Consider the following 27,534-nt stretch of genomic DNA (forward strand, 5'->3'; position numbering starts at 1 on the left):
GCCTGGAACCCAGAATAAAGAAGACTCCCGACCACAAGTATGAAATGGAGACGTGGTCACCTCCCCACCCCTACCCCGTGGATGATATGGCATGGCTCCCCTCCCCACCAGACTCAACACCAACCACTCAAATTATGATCAGCCACCATCCCAGGCTGCCCCCCTGCCCTCCCAACACACTGCGACTGACACCATTTATGGCGATGGGGAGAACATGACACTACACTCTGGGGACTGTGACACCAATAAACTGCTCCAGGCAGAAGCAGAGTTGGTCTATATAATGAACAAGTATAAATGTCCTCCCCTCCCTTTCTGAGTTCTCCTGAGCCTAAGTAATCCCGGACCAGCCCCCAGCTTGTGACTGGACAGTGAAAGGAGAAGCAGCACAGTGATGAGTCATCTCTCTGTGCAATCTGCATGCTTCTGGTCAGTGTATGAACTGATTGGCTCCTTGTGTTGCTTCTTCTCCTCCTAGTGTGAGCTCTGCTGTACAAGGACTATAAGAGGCTAATAGCACGTTACATTTAGGTACTTGCACTGTGTGTAGTAAACGATATATCGACGATTACAGAGCTGCACTCGTTTGCATCTTTTATATCTGCCTGAAGACAAAACTTTCTTTAGTTTTGGATGGAGTGGTGAATATTTAGACTCCCCCCCCCCCCCCCGTCAGTATTTTTTGCTCTGTGTCCCCTTTCCCAGTACCCAGTGAGGGTATTCCACTCTCAGGCCCGTTGTCACCAGAACAAGTGACCCTAATGGAGGATTTCCCCTCATCCTCTTTTCTGATGACAGCAGTAACATTTCCAATCACTTTGTATCCTGTTTCTGTTGTTGTTACCTCCCTGGTATATATGGAATCAATAACAATGTATCCCTGTACACACATCTATAAATCACAATGATGAAGACGAGAGGCATAATCTGCAGAGTCAACACTTTTCGCACCATTAACTCGCGTCTGCTGGGAATGTTTGATGATGGCCGCCGTAAGAAGTCGTCCTATCTGCAGCCAAGAATGATCTGTCTTCTCCAGAATTGGGGCATCATCACTGCTGGAGGTATTGAGATTAGGGACCCCAGTGAAAGAGGGGGGGGCACACAACACCTCCTCCACCCAAACCTCACCGCACAATGGAGAGCACCATAACAGAGAACAATGGGCTGCAATTAGCCAACACTAATGGTATGCTGCACTTAGAGGCGCTTCTTCTCCTTCCCTCACCCTACAGAGTCTACTACAGCACTTATTGGAAGCATTGCCCTTAGTGCCATACGGGCCATCCCAAGATCATCCACAACACCACCAGGATAGCCCAGGACTTTGTACAGTTTTTGCGCTGATTATCCCTCTCATCTCTTCTGACTTGCAATTAGCCAACACACCTATGATGGCAGATGTATCAATCAATGTAGAAGAACGAAGACCTCCACACCTATGATGGTAGAAGTATCGGTCGTTGCAGAGGAACGAGGACCTTCACACACCTATGATGGTAGAAGTATCGGTCGTTGCAGAGGAACGAGGACCTTCACACACCTATGATGGTAGAAGTATCGGTCGTTGCAGAGGAACGAGGACCTTCACACACCTATGATGGCAGATGTATCAATCAATGTAGAAGAACGAAGACCTCCACACCTATGATGGTAGAAGTATCGGTCGCTGCAGAGGAACGAGGACCTTCACACACCTATGATGGTAGAAGTATCGGTCGCTGCAGAGGAACGAGGACCTTCACACACCTATGACAGCAGAAGTATCGGTCGCTGCAGAGGAACGAGGACCTTCACACACCTATGACGGCAGAAGTATCAGTCGCTGCAGAGGAACGAGGACCTTCACACACCTATGATGGTAGAAGTATCGGTCGTTGCAGAGGAACGAGGACCTTCACACACCTATGACAGCAGAAGTATCGGTCGCTGCAGAGGAACGAGGACCTTCACACACCTATGACGGCAGAAGTATCGATTGTTGCAGAGGAACGAGGACCTTCACACACCTATGACAGCAGAAGTATCGGTCGCTGCAGAGGAACGAGGACCTTCACACACCTATGATGGTAGAAGTATCGGTCGTTGCAGAGGAACGAGGACTTTCACACACCTATGACGGTAGAAGTATCGGTCGCTGCAGAGGAACGAGGACCTTCACACACCTATGACGGCAGAAGTATCGATTGTTGCAGAGGAACGAGGACCTTCACACACCTATGACGGCAGAAGTATCGGTCGTTGCAGAGGAACGAGGACCTTCACACACCTATGACGGCAGAAGTATCGGTCGTTGCAGAGGAACGAAGACCTTCACACACCTATGACGGCAAAAGTATCGGTCGTTGCAGAGGAATGAGGACCTTCACACACCTATGACGGCAGAAGTATCGATCGTTGCAAAGAAACGAGGACTTTCGCACACCTATGACGGCAGAAGTATCGGTCGTTGCAGAGGAACGAGGACCTTCACACACCTATGACGGCAGAAGTATTGGTTGCTGCAGAGGATCCACCACACCATGACACCACCACCACCAGCCTGAACTGTTGATACAAGGCAGGATGGATCCACCACTCCATGACACCACCACCACCAGCCTGAACCATTGATACAAGGCAGGATGGATCCACCACACCATGACACCACCAGCCTGAACCACTGGTACAAGGCAGGATGGATCCACCACACCATGACAGCACCACCAGCCTGAACCATTGATACAAGGCAGGATGGATCCACCACACCATGACACCACCACCAGCCTGAACCATTGATACAAGGCAGGATGGATCCACCACACCATGACACCACCACCACCAGCCTGAACTGTTGATACAAGGCAGGATGGATCCCCCACACCATGACACCACCACCACCAGCCTGAACCACTGGTACAAGGCAGGATGGATCCACCACACCATGACACCACCACCAGCCTGAACCACTGGTACAAGGCAGGATGGATCCACCACACCATGACACCTCCACCACCAGCCTGAACCATTGATACAAGGCAGGATGGATCCACCACACCATGACACCACCACCACCACCACCACCAACTTGAACCGTTGATACAAGGCAGGATGGATCCATGCTTTCAAGTTGTTTACACCAAATTCTGCCCCCACCATCTGAATGTCGCAGCTGAAATCCAGACTCATCTGACCAGGCAACGTTCTTCTATTGTCCAATGTTGGTGAGCCTGTACGTATTGTAGCCTCCGTTCCCTGTTCTTCGCTGACAGGAGTAACCCCCGGTGTGGTCTTAGCTGACAGGAGTGGCACCCTGATCTTCTGCTGCTGTAGCCTATCTGCTTCAAGGTTGGATGTGTTGTGTGTTCATAGATGGTATTCTGCATACCTTGGGTGTAACGAGGGGTTATTGGCGTTCCTGTTGCCTTTCTTTCATCTGGAACCAGTCTGCCCATTCTCCTCTGACCTCAACAAGGCATTTTCCTCCACACAACTGCCACTCACTGGATATTTTCTCTTTTTCGGACCATTCTCTGTAAACCCTAGAGATGGTTGTGCCTGAAAATCCCAGGAGATCTGGCACCAACAACCACGCCACGTTCAGAGTCACTTAAATCCCATTTCTTCTCCGGTTTGTACTTCAGCAAGTCGTCTTCACCACGTCTAGATGCCTAAATGCATTGAGCTGCTGCCATGTGATTGGCTGATCAGCAATGTGTGTCACCGAGCCAATCAACAGGCGGACATCATAAAGAGGCCGGTGAGCATGCTACTCTTACTAGAAGTTGAATATTATTTGCAGCTCCGATGCAACACAGACAGTACATATTTCAGGCGCCCTGACAGACTCAGGTGTGTACAGATGAGATCACACAATGAATTGCAGTGACAACCACGTGGCCACGCCGTGTACAGCGTAGGGCTCGGTGTGGTGATTTGTAACGGTTGGCTGGCAGTAGAAGGATCATGTGCCGCGGGAGATTCCAGACGTCTGATGCCAGGAGAGACCTCGGGTATTCCCTGCGGTACAAGTCGCAGTGTCACTCTCGGGAGACGCAGGGGATGGAGAGGGAGGAGAGACACAAACGCCTGGCCTCCCCGGTGTCACTCCACACCGAGATCTCTAGTCTCCGTCCGTGGACCCCGGGGGGTGGGGGCCCCCCTTCACACACTGCGGGGCCCATTTCAAGCAATAAAAAGTCTAACCATTTTCTGAGAACTCTCCTCACAATCTGATACTTTTCTATCTCTGCGTCATCTTCCGTCTTCGGGGGGAAATCGATGGACGCTGCGGGGGAGATCTCCTAAGACTGGAGCACTCATCAGGTGCAGCTCTGCATGGCAGCCAATCAGCTTCTGACTTCAGCTTGGTCAATGAAGCTTTGACAATACAACCTGGAAGCCTATTGGCTCCCATTGTCTCCAACCTCAGTATATGGCTGATGAACACGTCTTCTGATCTGCTGCGATTTCAGGTGCGATTTGGGAATTGAAATGGGATCTAATGAATGTGTCTTATCATACGCGATTTGCTGCGGCGCCATTTCAGAAGTAGTTCTTGTATGACTTTGTCTGCAGTTTGCTGCGATTTCACATAGATTGCACTAGAAATCGCACTGCAAAACGCAAGAAGTCATTGGGAAATCAGAAAACGCTGTGAAATCGCACTGCAAAATGCAATTAGTTGTCGGGAAATCTTCAGAAAAAGCCGTGAAATCGCACTGCAAAACTCAAGAAGACGTTGGGAAATCAGAAAACGCTGTAAAAATCGCACTGCAAAACTCAAGAAGTCGTTGGGAAATCTTCAGAAAACGCTGTGAAATCGCAAACAAAACGCGTGATTTTAAATCGCATCCAGTGTAAACTAACCTTACTGCTGAAGCTGCTGGATAAGGATGACATCCAGGCAAGTAGCAATTGTATTAGGACTGGCCAGTGCCTCGGTTCACATTACTGCGATCCCAAAGCCATGCAACTTGGCATTAAGACTTGCCTGCAGCTTTGATGGTTTGTGACTTTGAATTAAAAATCCCCTCTGAAGTCGCAGAGATGTGAATAGTTTGTAACTTTTGTGATTTTACCATTGCAGTCTACGGCGTTCACATCGCACCGAAGACGCAGAAAAGTCGCATGGGAACTATTTTTTTTGTCGCTGCGATTTGAGCTGCCGCAATTAAGATGGCGCCTATTGAAAAGAATGTCTTTACCTGTCTTGCGACTTTATGTGTTGCTGGTCGCAGCACTGTGAAGCAAGGAGGGGCGGACTGACAACTCATGGGGCCCCCGGGCAATTGGGGATCATGGGGCCCCTGTGTCCTTGCCCACACTCAAAAAAGCCTATGAAAAAGGTACCAGGGGCATCTCATGGGGCCCCCTACTGACCCCGGGCCCTCAGGCAGTGCCCGAGTTTCCAAATGGTCAGTCCGCCCCTGATGGTAACTCATGTGTTGCCTTCACGTCGCACCAAAGACGCAGAAAAGTCACGTGGGAACTATTTTGTTTGTCGCTGTGACTTGAGTTGCCGCAATTAAGATGGCGCCTAGTGAAAAGAATGTGTCTTTACCTGTCTTGCGACATTCTGTGTCGCTGGTCGCCGCGGTGTGAACCAGGGATGATGGTAACTTGTGTGTTGCTGCTTCTAACCCGCCCCCCGACATGCCGGCACCTTCACACACATTTGGTGAAGTCAGACAGTTTAACTTCAGTAAAAACAACTAAAAAAACAATTATCAGCCCAATAACAGATGACATAAAATACAACTTCTGCTGCTATACTGGTCTTCAGTCTGGAGCTGCCCCTTGCAGGACTTCTTTTCTGCCACTAGATGTCCTCGGAGTTCCGGTTAAATGACAGCCTGCAACATTCAAAGAACTTCCTCTAAACCCAGGGTGTCATGGACCCGCCCCCGGTCTGTGATTGGACAGTGAAGGAGAAGCGGACCAGCGACACGCTCCTATGTTAGTCATTCTACACAAAGATGTATTTAGAGCAGAAATAAGCAGATAAAAACGAATATTCCATTAAAAGACAAAATAATGAATCCAGCTTCACCTTCAATCCAGAGAGTCCCCCTGCAGTACTTCTTGTCCACCACTAGATGTCTTCAGTCTGATGGTTATCATCCAACCCTCTTCCCCTGAGCCCAGGTCATCCTGGACCCACCCCCAGTCTGTGAAGGAGAAGCAGCACAGTGATGAGCTCATATCCTTGTCACTCTGCTCTCTCCCTCTATCAGCACATGCACTGACTGGCTCGTTGTGCTGCTTCTCCCTCTCCTAGTGTGAGTTCTGCTGTACAGGGACTGTTAGAGGAAGAGGCCGGGTCCCATTCAGACCCTCACACTGTGTGTATGTAATGATGTGTCAGGCTTGGTTCTCACTACTGCCATCCGATTTGTGAAGTTCAACGTGGTTTCATTATGAATACCCTATGGGGCCCTATGGGGTTAGTCACACCAACGCAGTGCAGGAAACCTTTCCAAAGTCGTGCCCCACGGAGCCACACTGATGTGAACGGGCACCACTGAAACCAGCCGGAATGATTCCAGAGCCGCATTACTTTCTATATTTTCCATCATCCCGGAGTTCCCCTTTAGGTGCTCCAGTATCCGTACCCCACACTTCATACTGGAGACCACAACACAGAAATCTTCCTGCCTGGCGTCCTCCAAACTTTATTTAAAAGATTAGAAAAAGACATTCCGTATAGATGTGTCCCAGTGAAGGGCAGCAGCCAGCCCTAGTAAGTGTTCCCAGTAAGTGTCCCCAGTAAGTGTCCCCAATGTACCCAGTAAGTGTCCCCAATGTACCCAGTAAGTGTCCCCAATGTACCCAGTAAGTGTCCCCAGTAAGTGTCCCCAGTGTCCCCAGTAAGTGTCCTCAGTGTCCCCAGTGTCCCCAGTAAGTGTCCCCAGTAAGTGTCCCCAGTAAGTGTCCCCAGTAAGTGTCCCCAGTAAGTGTCCCCAGTAAGTGTCCCCAGTAAGTGTCCTCAGTGTCCCCAGTAAGTGTCCCCAGTAAGTGTCCTCAGTGTCCCCAGTCCACCATATCACTCTGAAGGTAACGGACAGGCAGCACTCTGTACAACGCCAGCCAGAGCCACAAGGTGGGGCCACGGAGCAGACATGACCGGTCCACTTTAAGGCGGCTCCAATAAGTGGGAGAGTTAAATATCTGATCCATTTATTCCGAGGAAAGAGCCTTTCCCCTCCGGATTATCGCATGGCGGGGAAATCATCTCTCTCCAATCAAATTAGTCCTAATGCTAAAAGCAGCAAACAGAGCCGGCAGGAGGAAGATGTCCGCCATGACACCCCCCGCTGCAAGAATCCTGCGCAGGAGGAGAACCCTTCACACAGGACATGCACAGCGCCAGACCCAGGACCAAGGAGGACCTGTCATCACCTATGCCCGGGTATGTATTCCCCCTCACTGAGATCGCAGCACCCCCCCCGACAATGCCCTCATCTGATCTCCACTCCAGAAGGAAGGCACCATCTATGTTCAGGCATCATCCAGAGTCACTGTCTACTTCCTGGACTGAGATACTCAGAGATGACACCATCATGTAATTCCTGGTGCCTGTGTTCACTGGGGGAGGGGAGACTGAGGAAATGCCTCCACCTCCTTCTACAAAGTTACAATGTACAGTCTGATCACTGGGGGAGGGGAGACTGAGGAAATGCCTCCTCCTCCTCCTACAAAGTTACAATGTACAGTCTGATCACTGGGGGAGGATACTGAGGAAATGACTCCGCCTCCTTCTACAAATTACAATGTACAGTCTGATCACTGGGGGAGGGGAGACTGAGGAAATGACTCCGCCTCCTTCTACAAAGTTACAATGTACACTCTGATCACTGGGGGAGGGGAGAATGAGGAAAGACCTCCTCCTCCTTCTACAAAGTTACAATGTACAGTCTGATCACTGGGGGAGGGGAGATTGAGGAAATACCTCCTCCTGCCTGCAGCAGACTGGTGACATCATCTCAGCCTAGGCACAGTCACTGAGTGGAGACCCAAGGCTGGATTTGTACTGGTAAAAGGCGGAGTTTTGTGAACTCTCTGCGTCTGGTCTGTATGTTGTGACGTGTCAGGAATGTATGACGGAGGTCTACATTAGAGGACAGCAGCACACGCGGTGAAGTCCATTAGGTGGCGCTCTTCAGGCTGTATGATGACCTGATCTGCATCCTATAGAAAAGCCAACATTTTACGGATCAATTAGGAACTCATAATTCCCAGTTATTGATCATCAGCCGCCGAGCATCCATCACCGTGATTGGTCCTTTGTTGGAGCGCGGGACATAATAGGTGGAGGCCACGCTGGGGGAGGTAGTCTGATCTCTCCAGGGGCGGACTGACCATTTGGAAACTCTGCACTGCCCGAGGGCCCGGGGTCAGTAGGGGGCCCCGTGAGATGCCCCTGGTACCTTTTTCATAGGCTTTTTTGAGTTTGGGCAAGGACACAGGGGCCCCGTGATCCCCTATTGCCCGGGGGCCCCATGAGTTGTCAGCCTGCCCCTGGATCTCTCTCCTATACACACACACACAGTATATATCTCTGCAGTCATTATACTGACACCTGCGACAAACATCGCACAGCCACAACATAACAAGCAGCCGGCCATGGCCGCGTTCCTCGGGGTAATGAGCCAATCAGAGATGAGCCCATTTTTCGGCACTCCTCGTTAGTCTTGATTATATTATCGGGAGTCCTGATTGTGAAGAGGACAGTTGTGGCTGCAGGTAAGAGACGGGCGGAAATAATTGCATTAGCAGATCGTCTGGATACATGCAGGAAAACGAATGTTCATTTCTGAGCTGCAACAATGTAACTTCTCATATCTCACTTTATAAATGGAAAAGAAAGAAGAGATTAGCGCGACATCCATTCCACCAACGCAGGTCATGTGACTACGCCCCGGTCACATCAAGCCCGACTTTGGAATCGTGCGACTTACAGTGAAGTCGGGGGACGCGGTGATTTCAGGTGCGATTTGGAAGACATCGGATACAGAGGTCTATGTAAATCGCAGCACAAGTAGTGCATGTAATACCTTAGAAGTCGGAATGGCACCCGATGTGACCGGGGTGTTAAAGCTGAACTCCGCCACAAAAGTTTTCATTGAAATATATTCATCACTGGCCATGTAGGATATAAATCCACTGTGTGCACCAAACCCAGATATTACCTTATAAAAGTATAAGTGACAATGGTGTCACTGCCCCACCCACCTCTGTTCTCTGGCCTGTCTGTTCACACCATTGAGAACCCCACTGTGAGATCTCTTCATTCTGTACACCCACCCAAGGTCTCAGCCTACTGACACGCCCACTCCCACTGACAGCCTGATTTCAGCTTTCAGTGTGTGGCTACACCATACAAAGGCAGATTTAAATATATAAACTTTTCTTTTTTTTCTAACTACAGAAAGTAAATCCTGCGTCCCCTCCCCCACCCCTCACCACTACTTGGCGTGCAGACCAGCACTTTCCCTAATGAGTACAGAAAATGGCTGGAAATGAGCGATTTTCTGGTTTTTTGTCTTTTCCTAATGAAACATTTTCCCGTGCATTACACCAACTAATGGACTCCACGTAGATTGCATGCATTAGCCGGCCCGGCACATCTGGGAGAGAACAAAACAAGCTTTTAGGAGATTTTCGGAGTTTCGAGCGCCGGGGGATTTCTGGGTGGACAAAGAGCAGGATGTAATGCTGGAGAGAGACGATGGCAGACCGGACGCCGCTGTCTCTTCGTACTTCACCGTAACAATAGTACCGGCCTGGCCAAACGTTCTGAGAACCACCCAAATATTCATTTTCACAAAGTCTGCTTCCTCGGTATTTATGATGCAATTACTCCAGAATGTTATGAAGAGCGATCCGATGAATTGCAATTAATTGCAGAGTCGCTCTTTGATATGAAAACAAACTTAATACCAAAAAAACATTTGCGCTGCATTTCGGCCACAAAAGGACCAGCTGACACCATGTCGGTGATTATCTCGGTAACACGGGTGTCAGTGATGATGAGGACAAGGCTGGAGATCGCTCTGTCATGCTGATTGAGATAGAAGAACAGACTGAGAGCTTTATGAGGAGGGTGGTGCTTGAAATCATTGTCCTTCTTCTGTTAACCATGGCTACCTCCAAGGAAACACACAGAGTCATTATTGCTTTGCACAAAAAGAGATTCACAGGCCAGGTTATTGCTGCTACTAAGATTGCACCTAAATCCACCATTTGTTGGATCATCAAGAAGTCCAAGGAGAGAGGATCAATTGTTGTGAAGAAGCCTTCAGGCGCCCAAGAAAGTCCAGCAAGTGCCAGGACCGTCTCCTAAAGTAGATCCAGCTGTGGGATCGGGGCGCCAGCGGTGCAGAGCTTGCTTAGGAATGGCAGCAGGCAGGTGTGATGCATCAGCACACACTGGGAGGAGAAGACATTTGGAGGATGGTCTGGTATCAAGAAGGGCAGCAAAGAAGCCACTTCTCTGCAGGGAAAACATCCGGGACAGACTGATATTCTGCAAAAGATACAGGGATTGGACTGTTAAGGACTGGGGGGGGGGGGGGCAAGTGATTTTCTCTGATTCTTTGTGGCATCTGGAAAAAAACAGAGAAGGAAAGGTGAGCCACACCATCAGTCCTGTGTCACCATCAGTCCTGTGTCATGCCAACAGTGAAGCCTCCTGAGACCATTCATATGTGGGGTCACTTCTCACCCAAGGCAGTGAGCGCACTCACGATTCTCCCCGAGAACACCGCCATGAATGAATGGTCATCCTCCAAGAGCAACTTCTCCCAACCATCCAAGGACAGTTTGGTGAGGAACATCGCCTTCTCCACCATGATGGAGCGCCTTGCCAGAAGGCAAAAGTCATAACTAAGTGTCTTAGGGAACAAAACATGGAGATTTTGTGTCCATGGCCAGGAAACTCCCCAGATCTTCGTCCCATTGGGAACTTGTGGTCAATCCTCAAGAGGTGGGAGAACAAAAACCCCAACAAATTCTGACCAACTCCAAGCCTTGATGATGGGAGAATGGGCGGCCATCAGTCAGGATGTGGCCCAGAAGTCGATGGCCAGCATGCCAGGAGGAATGGCTGAGGTCGGGGACAAGACGGGTCAACACTGCAAATATGGACTCTGCACAATCTTCATGTCATTGTCAGTGAAAGCCTCGGACACGTATGGAATGTTCATCATTCTACTTCATATATACCTTCATGTATACCAGAGGAACATCTGACACACAGGCAGAAAACACGGAAGCAGCAGACTTTGTGACCGTTCTGTGACCGTTCATATTTGTCTCATTCTCCAGACTTGGATGGATGGATGGAGACACGGAGGAATGGAGACATGGATGAAGACATGGATGGATGGAGACACGGATGGATGGAGACACGGATGGATGGATGGATGGAGACACGGATGGATGGATGGATGGATGGAGACACGGATGGATGGATGGAGACACGGATGGATGGAGACACGGATGGATGGATAGAGACAGATGGATGGATGGAGACCACGGATGGATGGATGGAGACCACGGAGGGATGGATGGAGACACGGAGGGATGGATGGAGACACGGAGGGATGGACGGAGACACGGAGGGATGGACGGAGACACGGAGGGATGGACGGAGACACGGAGGGATGGACGGAGACACGGATGGACGGAGACACGGAGGGATGGACGGAGACACGGAGGGATGGACGGAGACACGGAGGGATGGACGGAGACACGGAGGGATGGACGGAGACACGGAGGGATGGATGGAGACACGGATGGAGACACGGATGGATGGACGGAGACACGGAGGGATGGATGGAGACACGGAGGGATGGATGGATGAGCTCACTTTGAATAATAAAATTGAACTAAGCAGTGAATATGATTGGTGGAGCTCAGCCGTGTTCCGCTGTCACTACTCCGGGCTGGGGGCAGATTGTACATTTGTTACATACATGCATTGCTGGCTGGGAATGACACCGTGAAGCAGATCCATGTTCCCTGAAAGCAGAGGCCGTGTAGAATGAACTGATGGCTGATTGTCACACAATATTTACACAAATCTCTACTTTCAGGAAACAAATGGTGAGTTTTAGGGCACACCAGCACAACAGAACACCCAATTCTGGGGGGTAAAATCTAACAGATGGGGTTGCATTAAGCAGATAGTGTGAGAGGGCTGCACCTTGTCAGATGTGGTTCTCACTTATGCGGCTTGGGGGGGCTCCGGATGGCCAGTGTGAGGGGGGAAAGCGGTTTCAGTTTTCTTCAGAGGTGGTGACTGAATTGGGTTCTGGAGCCGGGAGGCTTTGAAGAGTCTTGTGAGGAAGGTAGACCCTGTGCCCACTGGAGACCAGGCACCTGCTACAGAGGCCTTCTAGTCCAGGGGCTGTCTGTGATTCGGGGCTCACTCTGTGGCCTGACATCGGGACTATGAGGTGGTGAATAACTAGGCAGGCTCCTGTGCAGTCCAAGGTGGCCAGGACTGACCATTCTGTGGCCTGACATCGGGACTATGAGGTGGTGAATAACTAGGCAGGCTCCTGTGCAGTCCAAGGTGGCCAGGAGTGACCATTCTGTGGCCTGACATCAGGACTATGAGGTGGTATATAACTAGGCAGGTTCCTGTACAGTCCAAGGTGGCCAGGACTGACCATTCTGTGGCCTGACATCGGGACTATGAGGTGGTGTATAACTAGGCAGGCTCCTGTACAGTCCAAGGTGGCCAGGACTGACCATTCTGTGGCCTGACATCGGGACTATGAGGTGGTGAATAACTAGGCAGGTTCCTGTACAGTCCAAGGTGGCCAGGACTGACCATTCTGTGGCCTGACATCGGGACTATGAGGTGGTGAATAACTAGGCAGGTTCCTGTACAGTCCAAGGTGGCCAGGACTGACCATTCTGTGGCCTGACATCGGGACTATGAGGTGGTATATAACTAGGCAGGTTCCTGTACAGTCCAAGGTGGCCAGGACTGACCATTCTGTGGCCTGACATCGGGACTATGAGGTGGTATATAACTAGGCAGGTTCCTGTACAGTCCAAGGTGGCCAGGACTGACCATTCTGTGGCCTGACATCGGGACTATGAGGTGGTGAATAACTAGGCAGGTTCCAAGGTGGACTGAGGTCAGGAAGCTACAAAATTCATGTTCTGTTCTGAGGACCTGAAACCCCCTGCGAGGGAAACCGTCTGAGATAAACTCCTGATGGTGACAACCATGGGCCATGCCTGTGTAATGTTGTTAAAATGAAACCTGTAGCCTCCATCCAAAGGGTGACAACACAGGAGACATATTGGGAGACTGGGACAGAACGTTGTCACACAACCAGGACAGCCCTCTGCAAAGTGAAGATTGAAGAACCTTCTCTCATGTAGGCCTCAAGAGACTGCGGCTGGGTGCCCAACTACTGGCCACGATTCCCACAGCTCCCTGGGCTCCTGGGCATCACACATTCCTCAGTCTCCCGCACTCAGCAATGGAGAGGTCACACCTGACTAGTCTGGAAAACATGAGAGAGTGGCCTGTGGCCAGGTGAGAAGCCCTCCACTGTCAGGACCAGCGTGCAGGCAGCCAGGCAGGACGATGGCAGCATGGAACTTCTCTGGAAGATCCAGCTACTGTTGGTACTGCAGTACACGTTGTCATGGAAATTTTGTATTTACAGGTTGAACTTTAAATGTGTCATATATTCTTGTTATTCATATGTCTCTGGTATGTATAATGAAAGCTCTGAAGGCTGCAATTGGGCCATCCATGTACAATGTATGTATTACAGTACTCGGCTCGGTAATGGATGAGATGGCGGATCTGCGCTTATAGACCGGCGTGTATACCACCATTCGATGCGAATGCTGCCGGCGGTGGGCCACGGGCCTGTATCCACATATCAGCAGCATAGTACCACATGGACTTCATAATGCTAGGCGCCAAGCGGTACGAACTCCACGTGTAGGCTTATGTATATCTTACAACCCATTACCGACCTGAAACTATCTGGATGGATGTGTTTTAATAAAGATCGTATCGGGCCCATCCAGGTACAGACTGGTGTTTCTAGGGGATGCTTGTACAGAGAATGAACATATCACTAGGAGCTAGTAGGACAGGAAGTATGCTCTCCATAGAGAGGTCATGGGGGGGAAGGGGAGGAAGTCTGCTGACCTCAGAGGGCTCATGGGTGGAAGGGGAGGAAGTCTGCTGACCTCAGAGGGCTCATGGGGGAGGACCAGTGATAGATAATAGGAAAGGCTATGCTCCAATCGGAATGTACATCCTGTGTATAGGCACTCCCCATTGCATTGTTCTGTGGGAGGGGATTGACCTTATTCATGTGGGGGGGCGTGTGTCTGCTTGTAAATAAAAATCCGAGGCTGGGGTTGGATCCGCCTCTTTGTGAATTCGAACAGCAACCTGAGAGTGTCGTGTGATCATTCCTGGGTAACGGAGCTCCAATTCCCCACATCTCAACAGAAGCTAACCCAGCTGGAGTCGTGGTAAGCGAGATTCGCACAGCTTTATGGGGGATTTCTGCGCATCCAACTGCGAGTACTCACGGTAAGGAAAAATTCGTTGAAAGCGAATTTCCAAGACAACGTGGGGTGGCTCTGCTGTGTCTCCAGGCCTGGGATCCCTCCAGCTATGTACCTGTGTTACCCGAGCAACCCTGGACTTCACCGAGGAGGACGCTGTCGCTGTATTCTGCACCGCTTTACTGACATAGCCAATCTCACCCATACTCTGATTATATAGAATCTCCTACAGCAGTGGTCTCCAAACTGTGGCTGGTGGACTAGATGCTGCCCCTTGCTTGCCTTTATCTGGGGCTTGGGGCACAAATTCTCCCACTGACACCAACAATGAGGCACAGTTCCTCCCAATGATATGAACAATAAAACACTATTCCTCCCACCGACACTGACGACGGGACGCTATTCCTCCCACCGACACCAATGATGGGACGCTATTCCTCCCACCGACACCAATGATGGGGCACTATTCCTCCCACCAACACCGACGACGGGACGCTATTCCTCCCACCGACGACGGGACGCTATTCCTCCCACCGACACCAATGATGGGACGCTATTCCTCCCACCGACACCAATGATGGGGCACTATTCCTCCCACCGACACCGACGACGGGGCGCTATTCCTCCCGCCGACAACAATGATGGGGCACTATTCCTCTCACCGACACCAACGACGGGGCACTATTCCTCCCACCGACACCGACGACGGGGCACTATTCCTCCCACCGACACCGACGACGGGGCGCTATTCCTCCCACCGACACCGACGACAGGACGCTATTCCTCCCACCGACAACAGGGAGCTATTCCTCCCACCGACACCGACGACGGGGCGCTATTCCTCCCACCGACACCGACGACGGGGCGCTATTCCTCCCACCGACACAGACGACAGGGCGCTATTCCTCCCACTGAAACTGACGATGGGGTGCTATTCCTCCCACCAAAACCGACGATGGGGCGCTATTCCTCCCACTGACACCAATGATGGGCCGCTATTCTTCCCACTGACACCAATGATAGGACGCTATTCCTCCCACTGACACCAATGATGGGCCACTATTCCTCCCACTAACACCAATGATAGGACGCTATTCCTTCCACTGACACCAATGATAGGACGCTATTCCTTCCACTGACACCCAATGATAGGATGCTATACCTTCCACTGACACCCAATGATAGGATGCTATACCTTCCACTGACATACAATGATAGGATGCTATTCCTCCCACTGATACCAATGATGGGACACTATTCCTCCTCTTTACTCCCACTGACACCAAGCCTTAGGTAGTGTTTACCTCCCATTGAGGTAGGGGCATTTTCTACTCCCACTGGCTACTATCTGCCCCCCGTAGTCCATGGTAGCACAGCTTTGATACCCTGTGTTGTATTATTGTACCTGTTGCGTAAACAAACATTTACGTTTGTGGTGTCCGATCGTTTGGTTGGGTTGGTGTCCAGTTACAAGACTACGCCCTGACTGTTCTGGTACAGATTGTTCAGCTTCGTTTCCTCATTTCTCCTGAAATGGCGTCTGCAGAGGCTACCAGTGTCCCAAGTTGCTGCATCTGTGAGAACAGTTATACCGATCTTATGACCCTGAACTGTGGACACGACTTCTGCCGGAAATGTATCACAAAAGTTCTGGATACACAAGATATAAGAAATGAATATTACTGCTGTCCTAGGTGCAGAAAGAGATCTCGAAGTGGACCTGAGCTGCAGAGGTTTCAAGATTTCAGTAACTATGCTGAGAGAGCTAGAAGAAGACAGCAATCCAGAGACCAACCAGGGATTGTCTGTAGTCAATGTCTGAAAACTCGTGTTCCAGCTGTGAAATCCTGTGTGCAGTGTGAGGCTCATCTCTGTGAAGACCACCTGAGAGTACACATCACTTCACCAGATCATGTCCTAGTGAAGCCCACCAGTGACCTGAAGAGCAAGAAATGCTCCACCCATAAGAAAATCCTGGAGTATTACTGCAATGATGATGAAGGTTGTATCTGTGTGTTGTGCAGGGATGATGGACACCAAGGACACCAGGTGGAAAAGCTGGAAGAGGTCTTCAGAAAACTGGTGAGAGAGAACGTGAAGACTGAACAGAAACTCATCAATCTGAATCATCAAAACAGAAGGGTAGAAGAAAACAAAGGGGACTTCACAGATAAAGTTGATAGACTGTTTAGAGGCATGAGGCAACGAATGGAAGACCTGGAGAAGAGGGTCCGCAATGAGATTTCCAGGCAGGCAGAGCAGTCCTCAGTCTCTAATTTAATCCAGGAGCAGAACAATAAGAAGGACGAGATATTACGCAAGATGGGTCTGATTGAAGGGAGCATCATGACCGATCAAAGAGACTGGGCATTGGATAGAAATACTGAAGAGGTCTTGGATCTACAAGAGGAGACGTGTCAACAGGATGAATTCCTCATTTCAATGATTCTACACACAGGTTTATCAGATATAGTAAAAATGAAGGACGATCTGTTCCCTGTGCTGCAGCCTACAGGAATAACCCTGGATATAAACACCGCGGCTGATGATGTGCAAATCTCTGATGACCTGAAAATGGCCACGTCCACCAATGTGAATCAGATGCGTCCAAGACCCAGAGGAAGGTTTCAGAGTTGCCGGGTTTTAAGCACCAATACAATTTCTTCAGGGCGACACTACTGGGTGGTGGAGACCAGTACAACAGGGAACTGGGCTATAGGTATGTGCTACCCCAGCATAAAGAAGGGACGTGGCTGGATAGGAGAAAGCGAGAAGTCCTGGGGTCTCAAGAAGCTTTATGGTTCATATCACATACAGCACAACCGTAGCTCCAAACATATATCAGACATGGTTCCCTGTACCAGCTTCGGAGTCTATCTGGATTATGAGGCTGGGCGTCTGTCCTTCTATGCGCTGTGTGACCCAGCCCGGCTCCTCCACAACTTCACCACCAACTTCACCGAGCCCCTCCATGCCGTGCTCCAAGTGGGAGAGGAAGGGTCGCACAGCCACATTAAGGTACTCTAGATCGATGGTTCTCAGTCTTAATGAGAACAAAGCCCAGCAAAACCTTCCATGCCCCAAAAATAAATAAAATGGGAATGCAAAATAGGTACTAAAATGCTGGAAGGCTCTGGGTGGTGCTGGGTGTCATTGTGGGGGGCACAGGGGGTTCTGAAGGGGGTTAGAGGACTCTGCATTAGACCTGGTGGCCCTGTAGATGAGGTTTCTGGAGGGGAGGTGGGGTCAATCCAGGAGTGTTTTGTAGGGACATTGTGGGGGGGTTAGGAGGTTCAATGTGGGCAATTATGGGAGGTTGGGTGGACGTGCAGTGAAGGGAGGGGGGACACTGTGGGGGGTTGAGGGGCACTGTGGGCAATTATGGGAGGTTGGGTGGCACTGCAGAGAGGGGAAGGGGGACACTGTGGAGATTGAGGAGTACTGTGGGGAATTATGGGAGGCTGTGTAGCACTGCAGGGAAGGGGATGGGGGATTGGTGGGCACTGTGGACAATTATGGGACGTTTGGTGGCACTGCAGGGAGGGGAGTGAGAGGAACTGTGGACAAATATGGAGGTTGCGTGGCACTGCAGGGAGAGGAGGGGGGACACTGGGGGGGGGGTTAAGGGGCACTGTGGGCAATTATGGGAGGTTGGGTGGCACTGCAGGGAGGGGAAGGGGGACACTGTGGGGATTGAGGGGTACTGTGGGGAATTATGGGAGGCTGTGTAGCACTGCAGGGAAGGGGAGGGGGGTTGAGCAGCACTGCGGGCAATTATGGGAGGTTGGGTTACATTGCAGGGAGGGGAGGGGGGATTGAGGGGCATTGTGAACAATTATGGGAGATTGGGTGGCACTGCTGGGAGGAGAGGGGGGATACTGTGGGGAGCGGAGGGGCACTGCAGGCAATTATGGGCGGTTGGGTGGCACTATGGAAGCTGGGGGCACTGTAGTAGGTTAGGGGATCTGAAGCTACTTGAAGGCCAGGCCTGGTGGTTGAGAATCGATGCTCAATATTAACACCCGGCACAAGGTAACTGTCAGGACGGCTTGGCCCAATGACATCTGTATAGACCTCCGTTACACAACGGGTCCTGATGTAGGTGGTCTGTCACCGGGCAGATCTCATATATGTATATCTTCGGGTTGGGATTAAAATGGAGGAATATTATAAAGTACATTAGGATTAAAAAGTTTAGCCAAAGCAGATCAAAATCCCGTCATTCATACATAACACTGTATAATATAGACATGGTGGGGGACTATATATATCCTACAGATTATAGGGGAAGAACGTTTGTAAGGCTCATTACATAGATATATAACATACACCAGGTTTAGGAGGGCATTCTGGATTACTATGGATACACCAGGTTTAGGAGGTCATTCTGGAGTACTATGGATACACCAGGTTTAGGAGGGCATTCTGGAGTACTATGGATACACCAGGTTTAGGAGGTCATTCTGGAGTACTATGGATACACCAGGTTTAGGAGGGCATTCTGGAGTACTATGGATACACCAGGTTTAGGAGGGCATTCAGGAGTACTATGGATACACCAGGTTTAGGAGGTCATTCAGGATTACTATGGATACACCAGGTTTAGGAGGGCATTCTGGAGTACTATGGATACACCAGGTTTAGGAGGGCATTCTGGAGTACTATGGATACACCAGGTTTAGGAGGGCATTCTGGATTACTATGGATACACCAGGTTTAGGAGGGCATTCTGGATTACTATGGATACACCAGGTTTAGGAGGTCATTCTGGAGTACTATGGATACACCAGGTTTAGGAGGGCATTCTGGAGTACTATGGATACACTAGGTTTAGGAGGTCATTCTGGAGTACTATGGATACACCAGGTTTAGGAGGGCATTCTGGAGTACTATGGATACAACACAGATAAATATTACAGACTAATAATATGCTGATATTTTATGTTACAGTTTAGTAGCGAGCTCAGGGTTGGGTCAAACCCAGTCCGGGAAAGTGTAACATGATAGCAGGCCCCTGGTCCAATCAGCTGCCGCCAGCAATGCACCCCACAGTAACAAAGGGGCAGGGATGCTGTCCACATTACTGGCCAATGCCATCGTCATTATGACCATGTGACCACATTAGGCCAATGATGTCACCAGCACCCCCGCCCACATTCTTACCTGGGGAGTGAGGGATTCCCCTCTGTTCTCATGCAATAGCTTCATGCAAGTTTAGCATAAAAATAATTTTTATATAAACGTTCCCCATGGAAATGTGATGGTCATTAATACCGTTCCATCTGATTGGAGGACGCCATTTTTTGGGGCACCAGCGGACACCTCTGACATTTATTCTCGGGGAAGCCAGTGATTGGCTGGACTGGATTTATTGCCCGCTGCCATTGACCACCCAACAAAGTTGATGTCAGGACTTCTATAAACATTCACGTGTGTGCTCATGAATAATGATGTATGTTAATGAAGGACGCCTGGTGCAACCAATCACATCTCTACAGACATCACAGGAACGATCCAGATTGTACAGATGGGATTGGTGTGGACAGATCTCTGGTCGACGATTATAATTGGGGAATAATTGATTGTACAATACAGAAATGACTGATGTAGCTGAGCAAATCAAAACTCATGTATCAATAATCAATACAGGTATGGCGGGTATATCAGCCTTCTTATAGGAGGTGAATATATACTGGATATACATTTAGGGAAGAGATTCTTGAGGCTCATTATATACACAATGACTATATATATCCCGGGTTCAGGGGGGTGATGTATGAATATAGACACATTGCACACATAACACCCCGGTCACATCAAGCCTGAAATTGAGGGACTTACAGTGAAGTCGCACAAACTCGGGGAACCCGCCGATTTCAGGTGCGATTTGCAAGACATCGGATACAGTTGTCAATGCAAATCTCACCACAAGTATTACATGAACTTCTTTAGAGATCGGAGCGGCTCCGCCCGAGTTGGAACCGCCCTGAAATGACCGATCCAATAGCGGACAATAGGATGCGACTTGGCATACGATTTGCAGATGGCACTCGATGTGACCGGGGAGTAATACTATTATTATACTGATATTGTATGCTACATTTTTATATAGATTGATCCCCACAGAGATGTGATGGCCATCCATAGATCTCCATCTGATTGGAGGACGCCATATCTCGAAGCACCAGCGGACACCTCTGACATTTATTCTCGGGGAAGCCACTGATTGGCTGGATTAATATCCAACTGCCACTGACACCCCAACCAGGTCAATGTCGGGGTGCCTGCCTCTACATATTGTGTGCTCAGGAATAATAATGTGTCGTATTGTTATCAATGTCAGAGTGATTCCTGGTGTCTGACACGTCCAATCAGCATACAGCGTGTGTTTGGTACCACTATGGGTGACGGGTATATAATGTATACTGTATATTACACACAATGTATCTTTATCACATGTAATAAAATGTACCTTTGTGTCACACATGAGTACGCAGCTTCATTTTATAACTATTACAGGCAATGAATGGTTTTATATTGAACCCCAGAGCATAACTGGACCCTCAGGCATCCACCTGGAACTGAATTTCTCTAATCTGGATGGACCTATCACAGTATAGATATCCTATTCTTGTGGGATGGGATAGGGAACTGGGGCAGCTGTGGCAGGATTACAACAGCACATGGGGGCAGATGGTGGCCCCAGAGAACAGGACTCTGATGGGGACACCCGATGTAAAGGGGGACTCTGATGGGGACACCTGATGTAAAGGGGGACTCTGATGGGGACACCCGATGTAAAGGGGGACTCTGATGGGGACACCCGATGTAAAGGGGGACTCTGATGGGGACACCCGATGTAAAGGGGGACTCTGATGGGGACACCCGATGTAAAGGGGGACTCTGATGGGGACACCCGATGTAAAGGGGGACTCTGATGGGGACACCCGATGTAAAGGGGGACTCTGATGGGGACACCCGATGTAAAGGGGGACTCTGATGGGGACACCCGATGTAAAGGGGGACTCTGATGGGGACACCCGATGTAAAGGGGGACTCTGATGGGGACACCCGATGTAAAGGGGGACTCTGATGGGGACACCCGATGTAAAGGGGGACTCTGATGGGGACACCCGATGTAAAGGGGGACTCTGATGGGGACACCCGATGTAAAGGGGGACTCTGATGGGGACACCCGATGTAAAGGGGGACTCTGATGGGGACACCCGATGTAAAGGGGTCTCAGATGGGTGTTTAATATTTATTTTTGTAACTCTATTCTGCATAAAACATTTAACAGTGTCATTTCATGAGATACTTTACAAGGGTGTGTTTAGGGGCGGGGCAGGTTAGGTGGGGCAACTGGTGGCGAGTAACTCTTAAGGCCTGTTTTTTTTTTTTTTTTACAATTCTCCAGTCACTTCTTGGCTTCTAGCCTAGGCTAAAATGATGTCATACTTCTCTGAAGTATCAATAAGAGGAGGGGCTTCCTCAGATAAGCACATCCTCCTGTCTGCATGCCTGAGCTAAGGGCAGATGGATTCCAGGAATTAAATGCTACACAAATCAGCTGCTGTCACCCCAGATGGGCAAAGTTAGAAATGAGAAGGGGGGCATTTTTTAAAGTGATTTCTGAATAAAATAAACTATGGAGACACGGACACGGAAGTTTGTTTTGGATATTTAAAATAAATTAAAACTGATACTAAAGATGGGAGAAGGAGCTCCGCTGAGTGCCTTGCCAGTTGCGACCCCCTGTCCTCTGCCCTGCTGGGACCAATCCTCAGCCCTGAAGACCCCTGTGCTCTGCCCTGCTGTCCCCAATCCCCTGCCCTGCTGTCCCCAGTCCCCTGCCCTGCTGTCCCCAGTCCCCTGCCCTGCTGTCCCCAGTCCCCTGCCCTGCTGTCCCCAGTCCCCTGCCCTGCAGACCCCTGTCCCCTGCCCTGCAGACCCCTGTCCTCTGCCCTGCAGACCCCTGTCCTCTGCCCTGCAGACCCCTGTCCTCTGCCCTGCAGACCCCTGTCCTCTGCCCTGCAGACCCCTGTCCTCTGCCATGCTGTTCTCAAGAAGGAGCTCTGCTGAATGCCCTGCCAGTTGCGACCCCCTGTGCTCTGCCCTGCTGTCCCCAATCCCCTGCCCTGCAGACCCCTGTGTTCTGCCCTGCTGTCCCCAATCCCCTGTCCTCTGCCCTGCAGTCCTCGATCCTCTGCTCTGCAGACCCCTGTGCTCTGCCCTGCAGACCTCCCATTCTCTGCCCCCCCCCCCTGACATTTTGTATTGCACTCCCCACATCAGACAGGCTATATCTAGCCCTGCATGTCAGTGCAGCTTTTATAATCGGTTTTGTATTATTGCGCAGTATATGCATGCTCGTTGCCATCCTGACCCGGTTTTTCATTCGTTATTCTAGTTTGTACCTGTAAAACCCTTTAGCGTTCCCTTTGCTCTCAGTCTGATCATTTGGCCGAGTAGGAATCCAGTTACAAAACTGCACCCTGGACATTTTTGCTACAAAATATTTAGTTTCATTTCTTCATTTCTTCCAATGACGTCTGTGGAGATCATCGATGAACGATTATGCCGATCTTATGATGCTGAGATGTGGACACAAAATCTGTCGCAAATGTATTACAAACGTTCTGCATACCCGACAGACAAATGATGAACATTACGGCTGTCCTGAGTGCGGACAGAGATGTCGAAGTGGACCTGAGCTACAGAAGTTTCAAAATTTCAGTAACAATGAGAAAAGGTTTGAATCAACAGAACAAGACAGAGACCAGCCGGTGATCTTCTGCTCTTACTGTTGACCTTGACACAGCGGCTGTGAAATCCTGTCTGCTTTGAGGATCATCACTGTGATGACCACCTGAGAAGACACAGAACTTCACCTGAACAATCTCTGATGACCTGAAAACGGCCAAGTCCACCAATATGAATCAGATACGCCCAAGACGTAGAAAGTTTCAGACTTGTCGAGTTTTAAGCACCAATACAATTTCTTCAGGGCGACATTTCTGGGTGGTGGAAACCAGTACATCAGGGAACTGGGCTATAGGTATGTGCTACCCCAGTATAAGAAAGGGACAGGGGTGGATAGAACGTGAGAAGTCCTGGGGTCTCAAGAAACGTTATGGTTCATATCATATACAGCACAAACATAACTCCAAACATATATCAGACATGGTTCCCTGTACCAGCTTCGGAGTCTGTCTGGATTATGAGGCTGGGCGTCTGTCTTTTTATGCGCTGTGTGACCCAGTCAGGCCCCTCCACACCTTCACCACCACCTTCACCGAGCCCCTCCATGCCGTGCTCCAAGTGGGAGAGGAAGGGTCGCACAGCCACATTAAGGTACTCTAGATTGGTGGTTCTCAGCCTTAATGAGACCAAGGCCCGGAAAAACCTTCCAAAACCTCCCATTCCCAAACATAAAAGAAAAAAGTTTATACTCACACAATACAAATATGGGAATTCAGAGTATGTACTCAAATGCAGGAAGGTTCTGGGTGTCGCTTTTGGGAAGATTGGGGTTCTGAAGGGGTTAGGGGACTCTGCATTAGACCAAGTGGCCCGGTAGGGGATGAGGTTTCTGGAGGGAGTTGGGGTCAATCCAGGAGGCTTTGCTGTGGGAGGCTGGAGGGTAGGGTGAGGGCGAGAAGCAGTATGGGAGGTTTAGAGGCACTGTTGGGGGTGGCCAGGAGGCTCTGGACACTATCGGGGCACAGGGTTGCAACGGGCCACTGAGGAGCACTATGGGAGCTGGGAGGCACTGTTGGAGGTGCTCTGGACAATGTGGGGGCCAAAGGCTCTCATGGGGGCACTGTGGGAGCTGGGAGGCACTGTTGGGGGGGTTATGATGACCTGCAGCTGGTTAAAGACCTGGGAGGTCACAGCCCAGTGGTTGGGAATCATTGCTGTATATACAGTTGTGTTCAAAATAATATCAGTGTGTTCAAAAAAGTGAATAAAGCTGAAAATCCTTCTAATCCTTTTATTTCCATCCACACAAATGCATTGGGAACACGACACATTCTATTCCAAATCACAACATGAAGAAAAATACATCAAATTTGTGTTGTTCCTCTAAAAAAAATGGAAGAAAAGTGAATATTAGACGGTTCAAAAAAATCTCAGTGTTTGTATTCTTCTTTACAAACTCCAACATTCACTATATAAACTGAGAAATGTTTGAAGATTTTGCTTTCCTTTGAATGACTTCATGAATATTTGGTTGTAGTCGCACTGTTTCTGAGAACTGCTGTACATCTGTGTTGCATGGAGTCCCCCAACTTCTGGCCCCTGTGATCAGGTATTCCAGCCCAGGATGATTGGACCACATTCCACAGTTCTTCTCTATTTCTTGGTTTGGCCTCAGAAACGGCATTTTTGATGTCACCCCACAAGTTTTCTATTGGATGAAGATCCGGGGATTGGGCTGGCCACTCCATAACGTCCATCTTGTTGGTCTGGAACCAAGATGTTGCACGTTTACTGGTGTGTTTGGGGTCGTTGTCTTGTTGGAACACCCATTTCAAGGGCATTTCCTCTTCAGCATAAGGCAGCATGACCTCTTCAAGTATTCTGATGGATTCAAACTGATCCATGATCCCTGGTATGCGATAAATAGGCCCAACACCGTAGTATGAGAAACATCCCCATATCATGATGCTTGCACCACCATGCTTCACGGTCTTCACAGTGTACTGTGGCTTGAATTCAGTGTTTGGGGGTCGTCTGACAAACTGTCTCCGCCCACTAGACCCAAAAAGAACAATCCAACTACGCACCGTCATAAACGCCTCTCCTGCATATACTGACCACCATTGCATGCATAACGCACATTCTACAATTGACTATTGAATGCACAGCAAAAAAAAAAAAAAGTGTCCCCGAAACACATATATATATTGGCAACTATGTGGGTCAAATGTGGCCCATGGGCCATAATTTAGAGACCCCTGACATAGTTTGGAGACCCCAGACATAGTTTGGAGACCCCTGTCATAGTTTGGAGACCCCTGACAAAGTTTGGAGACCCCTGTCATAGGCAATAGGAGTTTCTGTGATTAGTGACAAAATGATGTCATTGTTAACAGAGCTGGCACGTCTTACCATATTCCCTTTAAGTTTTGTTTCTTCATAATACTATTTAGTTTCACTTCCTCATAATACTTTGTTTAATTTCATCATATTTGATACAATGGCGTCTGCAGATGTGGAAGATGATGTGACGTGCTCCATCTGCCTGAACCTTTATACCGATCCTGTGACCCTCTACTGTGGACACAACTTCTGCCGGGAATGTATGAAGACATATCTGGACACTAAAGAGAGAAACGGTGAAGATTACAGCTGTCCTCAGTGCAGGAAGAGATTCAGAGGCAGACCTTCACTGCAGAAGAATACAGATCTCTCTAACATTGCTGAAAAGCTGAAATCCTCGGCTGGTCAGGAGAAGAGAAAATGCTCTGAACACAACAGGACCCTGGAGTTATACTGCACAGAGGACTCCACCTGTATCTGTATGTTCTGCATGGTAGAAGGAGAACACCGGGGACATCAGGTGGAGAGGCTGGAGGTGGCCTCTGAGAAGAAGAAGAATAAACTAAGAAACGACTTGCAGACACTGAAATCAGAGAGAGAGAAGACTGAGAAGAGAGTCCAAAATCTGTGCAATCGCAGGAGAATAGCGAGGAAACACAGAGAAGACATACAAGGGCGACTCACCGCATTGTTCAAAGATATCAGGAAATGTCTGGAGGACCTGGAGAACCGAGTCCGGAGCGAGCTCTCCAGGCAGACAGAGCAGGACTCAGTCTCCAATCTGATCCGGAATCTGGAACTAAAGATGGACGACCTCTCCAGGAAGATTGGACACATGGAGGAGCCAAACACGGCTGATCCACTAACTCTACTACAAGACCAGAACCCAGATAGATATACGGAGGAGAAGATTGGTCTACGATGGAATGAGACGAATGAACCAGATGAAGTTCTCACTTCAATCAGGTCACCCTTAGGTTTATCAGTGATGATACAGAAAGGTTTATCAGACACAATAAAAATGAAGAACATTAATTTCCCTGTGCTGCAGCCTGTAGGAATAACTCTGGATATAAATACAGCGGCTGATAATGTACAAATATCCTATGACTGGAAAACTGCCATGTCTACCGATGTGAGGCAGGAACGGCCGAACACTGCCAACAGGTTTGAGTCTTGTCAGGTCATGAGCACCAACACATTTTCTTCAGGGCAACATTACTGGATGGTGAAGACCAGTACTACAGGGGATTGGGCAATAGGGATGGGGTACTCCAGTATGAGGAGGAAGGGGGGCTCGATAGGAAAAAATGATAAGTCCTGGGGGGTCGGGAGGACAGGTCATTCATATCAGATGCTGCACAAGGATGAATCCAAGCTTCTGTCTCACACAATTACCTCTAACAGGCTAATAGTCTATCTGGATTACCAGGCCGGGCAGCAATCTTTCTACGAGATATCTGACCCCCCCCAATCTTCTCCACACTTTCACCGAGCCCCTCCATGTTGTGCTCCAAGTGAAAAAGGATTTTATTTATAACTCACACAGTCAGATTAGGGCGATCTAGAAGGACTTCTGGTGCAAACCCACGTTAGGACCAATCACATCTGTATAGACTTCAATCACATGTAAGATCCAGATTGTACAGATGTGGTTGGTCTGGAGCTGGACAGAATTTATAATTATGGATCTTTGGTCTGGGATTAGAGTTGGGGAATATTTTAACCCTTTCATACACAGTGGCCAGTACAGTGGACGGGTATTGGAAAGCTGTTTTCTTGTACATGCATGGGTTCTGATTGTATAGTTACATAATCAGCCAGTACAGTGGACTATCGTGTGTCACCCCCATACCCTGCCACCCAACCAATGGAAAGCCACTGTAAGTGCAACAAATATTTCTCAAGACCAAGATGGCCAATGGAAACTCAGAAAGACTGAGCAGCTTA

At 49.4% G+C, this 27,534-nt stretch overlaps 2 protein-coding genes and 1 pseudogene across 2 annotated transcripts in view; 2 read left to right on the top strand and 1 right to left on the bottom strand.

The window, feature by feature from the left end:
• LOC149430628 (protein kinase C alpha type-like) overlaps positions 1 to 27,534 on the bottom strand; it is a 258,220-nt gene that overhangs the window by 119,780 nt on the left and 110,906 nt on the right. The gene's annotated exons all lie outside the window — the stretch shown is intronic.
• Positions 16,067 to 17,842, top strand: LOC149430629 (E3 ubiquitin/ISG15 ligase TRIM25-like). The gene has a single exon (XM_089666173.1). The coding sequence runs from the start codon at positions 16,072 to 16,074 to the stop codon at positions 17,563 to 17,565; it is 1,494 nt and encodes a 497-aa protein (XP_089522299.1). The 5' UTR covers positions 16,067 to 16,071; the 3' UTR covers positions 17,566 to 17,842.
• LOC149430630 (E3 ubiquitin-protein ligase TRIM17-like) lies at positions 25,655 to 27,152 on the top strand (annotated as a pseudogene).

This window comes from Staurois parvus, unplaced genomic scaffold (genome assembly GCF_062004578.1).
Source record: "Staurois parvus isolate SC_StPar_1 unplaced genomic scaffold, SC_StPar_1.0 ptg002572l, whole genome shotgun sequence".
Classification (NCBI taxonomy): domain Eukaryota; kingdom Metazoa; phylum Chordata; class Amphibia; order Anura; family Ranidae; genus Staurois; species Staurois parvus.